This window comes from Thunnus thynnus, chromosome 7, assembly GCF_963924715.1.
Source record: "Thunnus thynnus chromosome 7, fThuThy2.1, whole genome shotgun sequence".
In the NCBI taxonomy this organism is placed as follows: domain Eukaryota; kingdom Metazoa; phylum Chordata; class Actinopteri; order Scombriformes; family Scombridae; genus Thunnus; species Thunnus thynnus.
The window spans coordinates 22,953,087-22,968,334 of record NC_089523.1 but is presented as its reverse complement, the minus strand read 5'-3'; the positions used below and the strand labels follow the sequence as shown (position 1 = coordinate 22,968,334).

General features: G+C 40.0%; 1 protein-coding gene across 8 annotated transcripts in view; it reads right to left on the bottom strand.

The window, feature by feature from the left end:
* Window positions 1–481: 481 nt before the first annotated feature.
* The window catches only part of ncam1b (neural cell adhesion molecule 1b), a 73,122-nt gene continuing 58,355 nt past the window's right edge, over window positions 482–15,248 (bottom strand). For 3 of the 8 annotated variants that reach the window (XM_067595012.1, XM_067595013.1, XM_067595014.1), the window contains 7 exons: window positions 14,954–15,082; window positions 11,526–11,650; window positions 10,939–11,119; window positions 8,428–8,626; window positions 7,020–7,136; window positions 5,143–6,258; window positions 482–2,591 (listed from right to left, as the gene is read on the bottom strand). In XM_067595012.1, the coding sequence (XP_067451113.1) occupies window positions 2,471–2,591; window positions 5,143–6,258; window positions 7,020–7,136; window positions 8,428–8,626; window positions 10,939–11,119; window positions 11,526–11,650; window positions 14,954–15,082 (1,988 nt within the window). In that variant the 3' untranslated portion in view covers window positions 482–2,470. Of the gene's footprint in view, window positions 2,592–5,112; window positions 6,259–7,019; window positions 7,137–8,427; window positions 8,627–8,926; window positions 9,925–10,938; window positions 11,120–11,525; window positions 11,651–14,953; window positions 15,083–15,248 lie in introns of those variants that run through there. The other 5 variants (XM_067595019.1, XM_067595020.1, XM_067595016.1 and 2 more) reach the window with 4 other exon arrangements.

Genomic DNA, 15,248 nt, shown 5'->3' with positions numbered 1-15,248 from the left:
AAAAATGAAATTGGGTAAGAGTGTGGTGACTGTAACAGGATGCCATGCCGGGTCAGTGCTGGCCGCGGTGCTTGTTGACACTGTTGACACAGCACCGGTGTGCGGGTTCATGTCACATTAGAGCTGAAAATACCAAACCCTCACTGGTACATAGTATTTTGACATCCAAGCCTGGAAGTATTAACTTTACTCCAGCACAAATATGCGTTATGTAACACGTGTTTATTTGCTCCCCTGTCTATCTGAACAAGTAGCCCAGGGAATTTCCAGCCCCAGTGTAACCTGTTTGCACTGTAACCTTTCTGTAAATAGTCCTGTGTGTCCATGACATGGCGAAAACAAAAGGGGAATCCAAAAACAGGTATTTACTGCCATCTGGTGTTTAAAATATGTCATTACATGCTCTGAATGTAACAGGACACAGTTTTGAAAAAAAATGAAAGAGTAATTGAGACTAATGACAAAATGGGCCAGGACAAAATTAGATTCGGAAACCATTTTTTATTTTGTAAATGGGTTAGCACTCAGACTGTACACAACAGATATTTTCTGAGTTTGACCCAATAAAACCAAAAGGAGCGTCCAGAGACGAGGGAGCAAGGTGGTCTTGTAACAGCTGTGGAGTACAAGGTGAGTAAAGCTTGTTTTTGTTGTTGTTGTTGTTCTGATACACCTCAAATCTGTATTGGGTTCTCTTGACACTACATCTGTTATGTAAAGCTTTTAGAAAATAAATTTGTTCTTTTGTTTCAGGTTGACCACCCTGCTTCCTGCCAATGGTGTCCTGAACTTGTCAAGCAGTCGCTCTTGGTGAGTGATTTTTTATACAAAAGACAAAAACTGAAAAAAGAAAATTCAAAAACCACATTACAGAACACTTGAATAACAACTGGGGGGGGAGGGAGAAATAAAAACAATGTGTAGTTATGCCAGAACAAGCCCCAAAGACACTCATTAAATCAATATGAGAGCGATTTGCCCCAGACAAACACGGGCACGTTTATCTGCCTTGTAGTTATATGTTATGAAGTACTGACTGAATTCATGCCAAGGCTCAAAACACCTTCCTTCACTATAGCTGGCAATATATAGTGCGGTGACCAGAGACGGACAGTTTAATACACTACACGTGTTATAATGACCACATTAGTCCATTTATTGTACTTTTCTTCTAATAATACAATTTTCTTTTTTTTAAAAAAAGGTATCAGCTAAAGCTCTCACGACAAAGCTATGCAGATTATCATAGAAACTGATGACAGGACAATCTACTGACACACAAGCACAGTGCACAAGCTTGCAGGCAGGAATGGAAAAGAAATCTTTGTAGTTTTTAAATAGTACAAAAATGCTTTTTAGAGTTTTTATTTTTTTGCTTCAAAAGCACAACTCAAAGTATGAAGCCAGACCTTTTGATCTGCTTGAATGTGAGGAGGAAACAATAGCTATCATAGTCGTTGCCCCCAAACAAACAGGTGGTGTATATTTAGCTCGAGATCAGATGACATTCGCTTGATTCACGGTTCTTCAACCCTTGGCTGAGAATCAGCAGTTCTGCTGGCGTTTTTTTGTCTTTCTGTGAACGTTTGTGTTCACTGAGTTGCCTTTTTTTTTTTAACCAAATACATTTTAAATAATTCACATTTTTAACTAACATTGTGGTAGGTCAGTGACAGAGTATATTTGATCATAAAATAAGCCAAATCTGATCCAATCGTGAACACAGTCGATGTGCTGTGGGATTCTCTGTCACTTTTTCCTCCTGCAGCTGGCTGTAGGTTAATCCTGTATTTTAATAACCATAACAAATATGGTTATAATCCAAACACTGAATTTGGGCCTATGTTTAATCCCTGCCAGAGTAACTGTGAGAGATTAAACATCCCTGTAACAGACAATAAACCTTGTAAACAAAACTTCACAACCACTTGCAGGTCATACATGCAGAACAAGCTATTTAATGAGACAAGCTCACAAATTAAGAACCCAAACTAAAAAAAAATGCAAACAGTTTTACATTTGAACAGTAGAACATGAAAATAAGAAAAATAATTTCTATATATATATTCTTTTTTTTTTCTTTTTTCTTTTTTTTTTTTTTACATTTCTCATAATAATCCAATGCTTGTGTGCAACTGCAATTCAAACTATAAGCACAATAAAAGTCTAATTTCATATATTCACCAAGCGATCATTATATTAAGAGATTGTTCTTAATCATTGTGACTGGTTAAATAAAACAATAAAAAAATAAAATAAAACTCTTATGACCTAAAGATAAACTCCTTGGGTGTAGTAAACATTTCATGAATGAAACCACGGTCATAGTGCGCTCTAACCAATCAACAAGTGTGTGTTGTTTTGAATATGTAGTTAAGGGCACTGGAAATCAAAACTCTTGCAGTGTTTCTCTCGCTGTCGCTGCTGCAAAATGTTTTGGATCGGGCTCTCTGGGATTTCTCCGGCCCCATCATGCTTTGCTCTCGTTGGTATTTGTCTGTATGACACTGTTGCGTTCTGCAGCGATCTCCATTAGGGCATTTGATAATCCTGCCTCCTCCAATTTGCCTTTCTCATCAGAAAAAATCCCCCTGAAATGGAAAAGGGGGGTGGGGGGGAGTGCAAAATTAGTAATCTGGTTCTCTGTGGCAAGAAAACACAAAAAAAATCACTTTAGTTGAACACAATGTTAACCATTTATTCTCAATGACATCTTCACCCAATATGTAAGAAGACACTATGTATGTAGACATCTTCTTACATATTTCTTCACCACCTTTACAACAGTCAGATAAAATTCAACAGACAGATAATGACGTACCATATAATTCATCCTGTATCAGACTAGCATTCCTAATCTAAAACAAACTTAGAAAATATCAATTAATCAGTTTAGTTCAACTTCAAAGAGACTATGATTGGACAGTAAATGAGCCCTGGGTTGGTGCTATGTGATATCCACGTTCATGTTAGAGCAGTGAGGCAGTTTCTATATCCTGCCTGCAGCTCCTTTCCTCTCTTCAGAGCAGGGAAACGCCAGCGTCTAGCCTCTGCTTGTTCTTTTTAGTAGAGCTGCAGAGTTGGTGAGGATTTAGGCAACACTCAGAGGCATATAAACTACTGCCTGAGTAAGAGACAAAACATTTTGTCATTAAAATAAAGCCCATTTCAGACATGGAATACGTAACATGCCTGGCTTTATCGGTCTTAAATTGATGGCTCTTTGTCATTCAGACATACGTACTTGTTTGTTACAGCTTTATTCAGACATGACAGAACCTTTGAGGAGGAGCTTCAATGCTTGTGCGTGATATTTGACACCTGGAGCCAGATGCATAAAACTCTGTGTAGATTCATGACTAAAACTGTGCATACGCATAAAGCCAGAAATATGCATACGCATTGTTTTCATCAGATTTATAAAACCGTGTGTACGCATGACCCTGTTTTATAAATCTAACTGGGGAACTGAATGCACGTGCATAAGCCTCATTTCCACTCCCACAATTAACCATAAATGGATGAAGACACATCCTGAACCAGCTGTTTTCATATCAGTTCACCGCCGGCTCAACCTGTCTGTACTCCTGTCAATGAAACCAACGGGAAAGAAGACATGCCGTTTCACCGATTGTGTTGCACGGGCGAGGTTCTCCAAAAACCAGAATAGCTGTCACCACGCACATCTGTGCAGCTCTTTATAGCGTCCACATCATTAATTCATCACATGGACCTTTAAACCATCGTCTACGATTTCTCAGAAATGTAATCCATGATTAGTCTGTAACTTCACAAGGTGTGACACGACTAAGGATAAAATAAAAGAATATTAACAGCAAAATAAAATGTGGACTCCTATGTAAATGAAAAGAATGATAAAATTAATCACACAAAAGTAATTAATGTTATGTTTAGAAATGTTCCTTTGATTGGCATTTTACAAATCTGTGTAAATGCAAAAACAAAACAAAACAAAAAAAATCACACAATCAGTGCAGCTGGTTATTAACCTAAACAATGTTTTACTAAAAGATTCCATCTCTCAGCTTATATTTCATCTCCACCTCTTCACATCAACCTCAGATCGCTTTAGAAAAACACGTGTACGCCTGCTCTGAAGAATGTGTGAGGTGCACACATTCTGTGTTTATAAATACCAGTTTATGTGCTGGAAACGGCATATGCGTGGTTTTTATGTGTACGTATCATTTATGCATCTGGCCCCTGATGATCAAGAGGAAGCGGTGGCGCCGCTGACTTGAAAGCTTTATCAAGGAGGAAAATGTTTTCTATTCTCACACAGAATCAGGCTGGATTTTAACATTTATTTTGCTGCTGAAACCTCAACTAATGACTAACATGAGCATTTGTCTGACAGTGGCCAATTATAGAATGACAATACGTTAAATTCTAAGTGTTTTTCTGGATATTCATTATTTCACCATGAAGTAGCAAGAGTGATAATCAAAAATATAGAGGAGGAGACTATTGTTGTTTCTGCCCCACAACCTGAGGGGAAAAAAATCATTTTTATAGACAGATCTAACATGAGAGGAATCTCCTATACAACCTTAAATTGGCATCTCTTCAGTGTTTCCTGGTTTATTAAACTGATTTTTATTTTATGCAGAAGAGATGACAAGTCATAAATTCATGTTCTTGTGCTCTTTAAAAGGCAGAACAAGACATCCATTCAGTCTCTCTCTCTGTAGTTGACTCTGTGCTGCTGTTGCCTTCACATTATTTAGACGGCATTAATTCTGTGCCATGTTTGATGTTTGTGACTTTTACCCTTATACAGACATAACACTGACATGTAAAATCGCTGTCATATCTGTATAATGTCTGAAAGGGGCTGACTGTTCTCGTGATGAATGTTTGTAAAAGTAAAGACCCCAGAATGGAGAGCTGTTGCACACAAGCGTAATAACAGAACCATCATATCACTCTATCACGATACACAACATTATACTAATTGTCCCAATGTCATTACCACAATTTACCATTACAATATTTTATATTGTGTGGTTAATGGCAAGATGCGGTGGTGAATGAATGGGCATACAAGATACACACACACGCACGCGCACACACACACACACACACACTCACACACAGATAAACCTCTAGAGGGAGCCGTACTCATCGTTGACAGGAGGAGCAGTCTTGGCCAGAGTCTCTGATGCCTCCAGAACTGGGCCTGAGGGGGGGAGGTCTGCTCCGTCTCCATTGGGCAGAGAGGGGGCAGAGGGCGGGCTGTCTAAGCTAATAAGGCATGTGGAGGGCAGAGAGGGTCTTTGTGTGCCATTAGTCAGCTCTAAATCGAAAACGGCATTTTTGGGCACCGTGTCAGTGGATAGGAAGTCGTACGTGCCTGACAGGAAATCATTGGAGATCGGGACATTGACGCTAGCAGGGGTTTGAGAAATAGTGGTAGAAAGTAGAGGGGAGGGGACATCTGCAATTAGAGGAGCAGATTCTTCAGTATTCAGGATATCAAAAGCACTGGGGATCACTGAAGGAAAGCTAGTTGCAGTGGGAGCTTTAGCATCTTTGGCAGTGGGTGTGTTTTTGTCCACAGTTTGGTCAGCGGGTTTGTTAATATCAAAGGCAGTGAGGCTATACCCGCTGAGATCCGAGGCAGTGTTTGAATCGCGGTCTGGTTTTGGAGTGGCAGTGGTTGCTATAGTGGAGGCAGTTTGCGCTGGTGTCCCGATGTCTAAGGCTGCAGTGTGTGGCTGTGTGGGAAGCTGGGTGACCGGTGGGCTTGGAGCAGGTTTCTTGCTGGTTGCGGTGGGGGAGGGAGAGGGGGAAGATGCAGCGAGCGGCGATACAGGGGGGCTACCTTTAGCTTTCAGAGCGGCGAGTTTAGGAGAGTGTCTACGCTTCGGTGGTATTGGCGTCCCAGATTTTTGAGATATAGTCTGTTCGGGGGTGCAAAGAGGAGTGGGAAGTTTCTCCTGCTCTTCCGGGGAGTTACTTCCTCTTTGTTCTACTAACGGGGCCATTTTAGCTTCGACGGCGGAGGTGGAGATGATGGGAGTCGGCGGGGCCGTGTTTGACTCTGGGGTCGGGGCTGGGGCCGATATAGGGGTGGGTGAGGGGTCATTGGCCGGGGTAGACAGGCTACAAGTGAGGGTAGTGGTCTCGCTAGAGGGGCTGTCCTGAGCGGGGTCAATTGTTGCAGTGGCTGTGTCAGAGTTGGTGGCTACGGAGGAGAGGGTGTCCAGTGCCAGAGCAGCAGTGTAAGCCGCCAGCCTGAGAGAGCAGGGAGAGAACAGAGACACACAGACTAGACACCAGGGTGACTGTGACAGAGGAAGGGTGGCTCGGACGAGCATGCAGAGGGATTAGTTGGCTTTAGAAATTCACACAAACAGACAAAGCAACTAAAAAACAGCAACTATTAAGCCTAGTGAGAAAAAAGAAAAAGAAAACAGGGCGTCATGCTGTGAGTGAAGGATACATCCCATACACACACCAACATGGAGTACACTGACTAGGAAAACTAATGTACTAAAATAGCACCAGTCTTCCTGCAGAAAACTACAGCACCACGCAGAACCACCTATAAGGGTTAAACAGTACCAGTGACAATCTCATGTAATCTCATTTTTCCAGGCTGCTGATATGAGAGATGGCTTGCTGAGGTTGTCAAATGACTTTATATGAGTTGACCACACTTAAGAGGACAAAAGTCTTTCTGTGTCTTTAACTGGTATTGCTTCAACCTTGATATAATGAGACAGAAAATCTCCAAAGGCTGGAGAGTAAACACAAAGTGCAGTAATCCCTCTGAAAGGGAATAAAAACAGAAAGCAACACACTTCAGTGGACTCCACTCAAGAATGACCTGAACTTTTTTAAATAAATTAAATTAGTGGATATAACTGAGGGTCAAATTTTGTCCTGTTGAAAAACATGATAATTATTCTTTGGAGTGGAGTGCAAAGTACAACAGCTAAAAAAGACTTGAGCAGTAAAAAAACGCTGTGTGCTGTATGTCAGCGTTCACTCACTCTGGGTCTGTGAGAGGTGTGGTTTCGCTCGGCTCTGTCGGTCCTGCCGCGTTATGATTGGCCGTGCACTCGTCTATTGTTCTGACTTCCACTATCGGCTCTTTGGACTCATCGTTCCTGCAGGACAGAGAGACAAATATCTTGGTGAAATGGCAGCAGATGAAGTTATCTCTTTCTGAAACAGTGTGCGGTAAGAGAAAGTGATTTAGAGGCAGAACGGTCGACGGCAGTTCATCCCAATCGCAGTCTGAGAATTAAAGGCTCACTCATGTGAAGATGCTGTATTTTAGTGAAATGTAGCACAAATCAATATGTGTGTGATGCAACTTTCCACTCAAATTGATTTCAATCTGACTTATTGTGCGCACGAGAGTATTTGTTCCAATGCTTCGCTCAAACCCAGCATCTTTCCTATTTCCATTGAAAGAGTTTAAAACTAAAACGTCTCATTTATGGGTCCGTTTTATTGATTTGTGTATTTTTTTTTTTTTCATTCGGTAGACGCTGGCAGAGCCGACCATAATGCACTGCAGTCACACAACACACAATTCTGTTTTCTTGAAGGAAACCCTTCCTCAGTTACCTCTTGCTCTCCTCACCTAAAAAGAAATCTTGCAGCTAAAACTTGTAGATATTTTAGGTGAGTTCTTGTAAGGCCTTCTGGGAAATGCAGAAAGTCACTGATTAAAGTTGAAGCACTGTAGATGAGGCAGGATAGGCAACATGTAAACAACAAAAAGATAAATTAAAAACAAATTTATCTAAAAAAAAAAAAAAAGCCTGAACAGATGTAACATCAAAGAGTACTCATCACAGTGCAAAGAGTACCATATGGTGTTTTCTACTGAAATGATTTGCAAAAGTTGACCAAAAACCTTTTAAAACTCTTTTATAATTGGAAATATTTAAACTTGCATTAATTGAGTTAACAGACTCGTGACATGATTATCATATGAAGTCGATATGGTGAACATGTTAGCAAACGGTTGCCTATTTACACATCCAGTAGATATGGAGCATTCATTTGAACTCATGTCCAACTTTCGAACTCTGTTTTCATCTCTGCCGATTCCTGATGGAAATGTCTGTCTCTTTATCTACTAACTGCTCCACTGTACTCACCAGCTAGTAGCTAACTTGTCTGTCTGCTGTTTGGTGCTGTAAACACTGATGAGAACAGTGAACCAAAACAGTACAGTTGTGGGCCGTAAAAAACCAAAACGAGACGCTATAAATTAGGGCTGAGAACTGCCGAGTCGGGTGGTAATTCACTGTGAGCAACACCTTACACATTACTCATAGTCATCTGATCAATTTTTAACAAAGACATATCGATTAGAGCAGCTTTAGCAATATGTATGCTGCCTATTTGTTAAAAAATGTGCTGTAAATGGAGTCTGATACTTACATGAAGATGGTCTTGCCCTCCTCGATGTTGTGTCCTTTGGTTCCGGTGCCTGATTTCCCACAGAGGCACATGATGAGGCCACATTTGTTCACAAAGTAACAAGTGACATCCACAGCCAGCAGCAAGAGTACAAACACTACAACAAGGATTCCTGCCCAGAGCATGATGCCCATGGAGAGCGCCGCTTCTTCACCCAGATCTGGCAGACATGGAGACAACAGAGAGAGCGCTGAACGACTGTAGCAAGACAAAGTTTAATAGAAACGGCCACTAAACAACTAAATAAAATGCTTCTGTAACCACAAATAGTTCCATAAAATAGAAACTACTCACCTGCTATGAGAACTGACACGTTCTAGTTGTTTCAGCAAAAATTTAGATGCAGTGCGATGTGTTTGTCTGACTTACGTTCAGTCATTTATATGTATTTCAAATATGAAGCATGTCTAGGAATTTATATGCAATCCACTCTCCTTAAAAAAAAAAAAAAACATTCAAGTATATTCAACCCGTTTATTTGGTATTAGAAATAAGAGCAAACCAAAGCTTACAATACTTTGCTAGTTACCCAGAAATTATATTTTGTGAAATAAAAAAAAAAAAAAAAGAACGTGCAGCTTTTTCAAATATCACAACATGTTGTGGTGCATCTTCAGAGTTTCTGTAAAATTCATTTTTAATTATAGTTGAAGACTGCAGAACTTCAGTGTTGAGCTTTCTAAACTCACATAAAATTTAGACACCGACGATGCTAGAGAATCAAATGCAGCAGAGTAAAGCACCCTCCAATTATAAATGTAGAAAACATAGTTAGATATTTTTTTGACAGACATTGGATACATATTAACACACACAACAAATATCTGGACATTAATCTTAGTAAATCACCAAAAAGTTTCATTATACTGATATAATTACAAACACGTTTCAGTTAGATGTTTCTGTTCTCGATGTAAACGTTAATGTTGTAACTGTGTGTGCATCATTTTGTGAGCGGTGTAACAATATAATACATTTTTTTTTTATGTAAACAAACATGTCCAGCAATCAGCAATCACTCGATATTCTATGTAAAATGCTATTCTTCTTTTAATATAACCTCATTTCAATTCAACTATACTTCATTACTGTAAACTGGCACTCCTCTCTCGTCTAGTGCTTGATGACTAGCTGCGCTAATGCTGAGCAGAGTGAATCTGTAGGAGGCGGAGGATTTCCACTGCCTTTGGTTCAGCGCGTCTGTCTGGTCTGTTCTGAAGCTACACAGCACCCTTTTCTCACCCATAACAGAGACATGTCTGTTATGGGCAAAGTCTGTTTTTTAAGGAGTGAAAGCGTCCAGAGAGACAGCCAGGCCAGAGAAAGGCGAGCTCTCCTCTACAGTTATGGTGTGAATTCCCCCCCCAATGTGAAACTATGAGAGCAGGAATGCAGTGATGAGGGACAAGATGAGTGATACCAAAGTGCATGTCACAGATGAACAGTCATCCATAGTGGCTGGATGGGGGGGACAGCACAACCCCGACCACACCAAAATGCACACAGGTTGGGACGAATATGTTCACGTGGTCCACCACACCAATGTCCGGGACCAGGCAAGAGAGCAGGAACATTGAGAGAGGGATAAAGAGAAAGGGACAGAACACAGGACGAGGGGGGGAAAATGAAGGGAAACAAAGAGGAAAAAAAGAGAAGGGTGGGGAAAACAGAGGAAGAGAGAAAGTGAAAATGTGTCTGAAAATCAAAAGTAAAAAAAAAAAAAAAAAAGAAAAAACAGATTTTTCATATCGAGGGAGAAAAAAAAAAAAAATACAGCAACACATCAAAGCAAAAAGCACAGCACAGAGGGGAAAACTACACCATGTTGACTTGATGGTGACTCAGTGGTGGGTGAGTAGGAAATGCTTTAGATTGGAAAATGAATTAGAAAGACATAATGGTCTGCTGCAATGTTTCAGCAAAGCACTCTGCAGCGTTTAGTGTCACCTAAAGGCCATCTGACAGGCTGTGTGGTTTTTCTACGCTTAGTAAAAAAAACCTTCAGCTGCAGTCAAAGCCTGGAGGTACGAGTTAATCAGTGGTTATCAAGGGTCAACGAAAAAAAGACTGCTTCCACACAGGCACAAACTATTCACTCTAACTGCTATCTTAACAGTAAACAAAGCTAAAGAAAACTACAGTCGTTCAGAGGAAATCATTTCATCCTCTGTGGAAACTGCCTGTCCCAGTTCTGCGAGAGCAAACTCAAGCTCATTTAGCAAGGGCTGTCAAAACTTTAAAGTGAGAAAATTCAGCCGGAAAATCATTTTTGGCTCATCGCTGTCCAGGAAATCTTTTTTTTTTTTTTTTTTTTCCTGTAGATCTATTTAGTTGTCAGTCACCTTTCAGTGCTTGAGAGGTAAAAATAGAACGTGATGTTCTGGTTCTGAGCTTTGAGTTTGGCTCCTCAGTTTTCTGGCTGTTTAGTTGCGGTGTGTGTGTGTGTGTGACTTGAGGTTGTGAGGGGGGTACCTGGGATGGCTGCCGGCTCTGTGGACGTCCTGAAGGACATGGTGGCTGGCGGGGACTTGCCCTTCTGGTTCTCGGCCACCACGAAGACATTGTACTCTGTGTCCCACTCCAACCCGCTCAGAACCACATAGTCGCTGCCGCTGGGCAGCCGGATTTCTGGTTTCCAGTCTGCCGCCTGTATCTAAAGGCACACGGATACATTTATGTGAACATGACTCAATTAGACTACAACTTAACTTTTACATTTAGATGTTTTTGTCATAACTATGGAGCTTTTTAGGGCTGCAACTAACGATCATATTCATTACAGCCAATTATGTTCTCAATTAACTCATTCATCGTTTGATCTATCCGATCCGAACCTAAGGTGACATCTTCAATTGTCTTGTTTTGTCAAAGCAACCGAAACCAAAAGATATTCAGTGTACAATCATAAAACACTTAAGAAAACAAGCAAACATTCATTTTTAAGAGGCTAGAACCTTCTTGCTTAAAAATTTACTTGAATGATTCATAAAACTGAGATAGTTGCTGATTAATTTTCTGTCGGCTCTTTCTATCGCGTCAGCTCTGATCGTCATACTCACTGGTTTATAACGGACAAGATAATGTAAGATGGGTGAGCCGCCGTCATCCTGCTTGATCCAGCTGACTTTGAGGGAGTTGCCTTTGGGTTGAAGTGCTCCTTGAAGCTTAGGAGGATTGGGATTTCCTACAGGCACACAAGAGTAATCAGAGGTTATTTAAAGGCTTGTTTAAAGTATGCAGAGAACTAGTGGGTTACTTTATCAGGAGAAAGCAGAGGAAGTTCTGTCAGTCCACCTTTAAAATTGTAGAAGGGACCAAAAAAAAAACGTTGAAATTAAAGTAAAAGTTTGAAACTGGCCTCTCTCCTTGTTGTTCTTTTAGGTCACTTGTCCTTCTTCTATCACTTGTCTAAAGATGGTCAAGTCAAACTAATTACCAAATGACACACAGTAACATGCTTATCTGATTCAGTCTGTGAGTTGCTGAGTGACATTCAATCAGCATAAAAACTGCTGACCGACATTGCCCGTGTCATACAATGCTTTGGAAGAAAGGATTATTTGTCATGGACTGAAGTCTTTACGGCATAACAAATAAGTTTGCCTGCAAAGATAACCACTGGGTGAAATGTTATAATCAATTTTATATTAAACACTTAACATAAAACAGAACTGTTGGACAATAAAGTTGATTTTTTGTGTTTGTGTCAGACAAAACAAGTGTAATAAAAGTTAATCAGATGGTAACAAACTGTAAGACAACAAGAAGGAATTTCATTATGTGGTTAGTGTTTAGATTCTGACTTGTGGTATCGCTTGCCTTCATAAACCTGATTAAATTGGTCCTCGCCTGAAACACATGAACACTAAGGCTAAGATTAAACATGATGAACAACATAGAAGATACAATGCATAAGGTTAGGTGTCGCTCTCAGCATGAATACCGAAAACTCTTGATTGAGAACCAGAGCAAACTGCTGGAAGGAGCAGTATTTTGCAGGTAGGTGGGAGGACATTGATTATGATTCTCTTGTGATTACAGGAAACTGGGTTTATTACACACTTGATTTATAGTAACATATCCTGTAAGGAAGAGGGGTGACATCCCTCAGGTAGCAAGCTATCAATAGTATCCGAGGGATGCTGATATTAAACACTCTTGACTGTAATATATTACCATGAAGACAGCTCTGGCTCTCTCTCATTTACCCTGCTGAGGCAGATGTCTACATGACGGATTAATAGGTTTGAGGTAGACACGTACTACGTGACTGCATATAAGCAATTAATGTGGTGTTAATTTGTGGGGTTCTCCGATTAAAGTTAGGAATCTTCTTTCAAATATCCGCAACATCAAGTTACCTTCTGCAGAGTGGAGGGGATCGTCAGCACCATGCAAGACAAATAACAGTCACATGAATTGCACATATGTGAGTGGTTGAAAGGAAAGAGGAAGAAGGACATGAGAAAATATGCAAGCAAAACACACACAAGTAGAGGAGAAAAAAATGACTTGGAGACAAACTAAAACAAATCACTAAAAAGCTTATTATACTATTAAACACAAGAGTGGAGCACAGATGGATTTCTTCTGTATGTTACTATGTGAAAAGTGCAGCAGTCGTCTGACAGCTTCATCTTTTTGACTTTAGAGACTTTTTAATTTGCAAGGCGACTGATTAATCAATGATGATGGGCCTAATCCACATCTAAACTTTCCCAAATTACACCAAATCGCTGAAGCCAAAGGGGAAATGTGCAGCTTTTGAAATGCAGGAATTCGGCTTATTTTCATCATAGTGTTATTTAAGCCAATTAGTTCACAAGCTGCAAATCACATAGATATCAATATTCATATTTTGATAACTCAAGATGTCAACTCTTGGGTGAAATAAAATCTACAGGTAACAGACACAGAGGAGTTTGCGTTGACGATCAGGCCACAGTTTCTAGACAAAGAAATACACATTTTGCTAAGCTGTAAAGTTCTTACGAATGCAGCTAATCAGCAGAGGTGACGGGGTTATCCTGCGGGGATCGAAAAAGCTACAGCAGTAAAAACTAATCGACTATTATCCTCACTACAGAACAAACCTGTGTCTTCAGAGAAAAAATGAAAAATGCCGGCTAGGGACATAAAAGAAAAGATATCAGGCAATCAGTATCACTTGTCTGTATAAATGACTGCCTGGATCTCTATAATAACAGTTCACTGAGTTTAGCAAGACTCGTTTCTGCTAAGACTGCACCAGAAGAGCAAGAGGGGAAAACATTTTACTTAATAATAGCCACATTTAAGATTAGGATGAGATAGAGCCAAGCGTACATGAAACAGAAACACTGCTTTCAAACGCAGCCTAAAGTAAAAATCATTTAAAAATTATACTTCATGGAAATATTGCCGCATATTAAGTCTAGTTATTCTAATTAGACATACATCAAACAAAATATCTTCAGTGCAAGATTTTTTTTTTAAATAAATAAATCATTTTAATACCAAAACAGACACTGATTTATTGACTTTGCGATGGTTTTTAATTTTAATCATGAGCGTGATCATGTTATGAATTCCTCTAAACAGTCAAGACAGTCAGAGCAAAGACAGATGAGGCACTTACTTTTGTGGCCTGATGGATACAACAAACAGATCAGCAAATGGGAAAAAAATGAGTGATTAAAATGATGAAATGAAAATATGCAGAGATGAAGACAACACTGAATCATGTCCAAAAATGAAAATGAGATAATATTTGAGGCAACAGGCATATTTAACATGAAGCCAGCAGGGGGTAGCAGCGTCTTCTCCTAAAACAAGCGTCACCAACCAACAGAGGGGGCTAAAAACTAACTAATAGAATCAAGACTCACTGCAAGCCTCTCCTACATAGAAGCAAGAAATCCCTCTGTTTCATATTCAAATTCATGGTTTGCAAGCACATTATGACATAATGAGCCTAATAAAATGCTGTAAAACAGTGGATTTTAAATGATTGTGCAATTGGATCCAGTGTGTGCTGAAATGAGAGTCTAATTTGATGTGGAAAACAGCAAGATGCTGTTAAACCAGTTGTAATGTAGTTAATGACAAAAATGTTTCCTGAATTCTTAGATTTAAAGGTCCATTATCCATTGAAAAAACTAAATAAACAGAACAAGGAGGTCAGAGAGTTAGCTCCTGTTGTCAGCATTACTCCTGGACAAACAAAAAAAACTTGGAAAAGGACAGACATAGACTGAAAAGACACTGCCAGAGGCTTTTGTGACACCGTCCAAACAGTTTCAGTGCCGACTTGAGTGTTGCTGTCCAGCAGCTGAGTAACTCTACAACTCTTTGATTAGTTTTTATGGATCGGTGATGGAAGCGCTTCTGACTCCAAGAGATAGAAGAGAGGAAGGACTTCAGGTAATATGTCTCTGAAGACAAGGGTTAAAAGGGTGTGATAAAAGTTCTCCTGTGTCCAGTTAACTGTGCGACATGTGAAACTTACGGACAGGATCGGTCTTGAATAACTCAGCGGGGCTGCTTTCACCTTCGCCCTTTCCGTTGATGGCTGACATCTTCACTTCGTAGCTGGTGTCTGGCTTCAGGCCGGTGATAGTCACCTCACTGATGGAGCCTGTTACAATATCAGAGGCAGTGCAATCCCTGTTGAGAACACCTTGATAATTCTGATGAGCGGTAAAACAAACACGTCTCCTGTTCCAACTATACATGCATAATTAATTTCATCAAGTGAACACCGATTAGCTTGACTCTGATTTCATTTCAACAATGTTTAAACA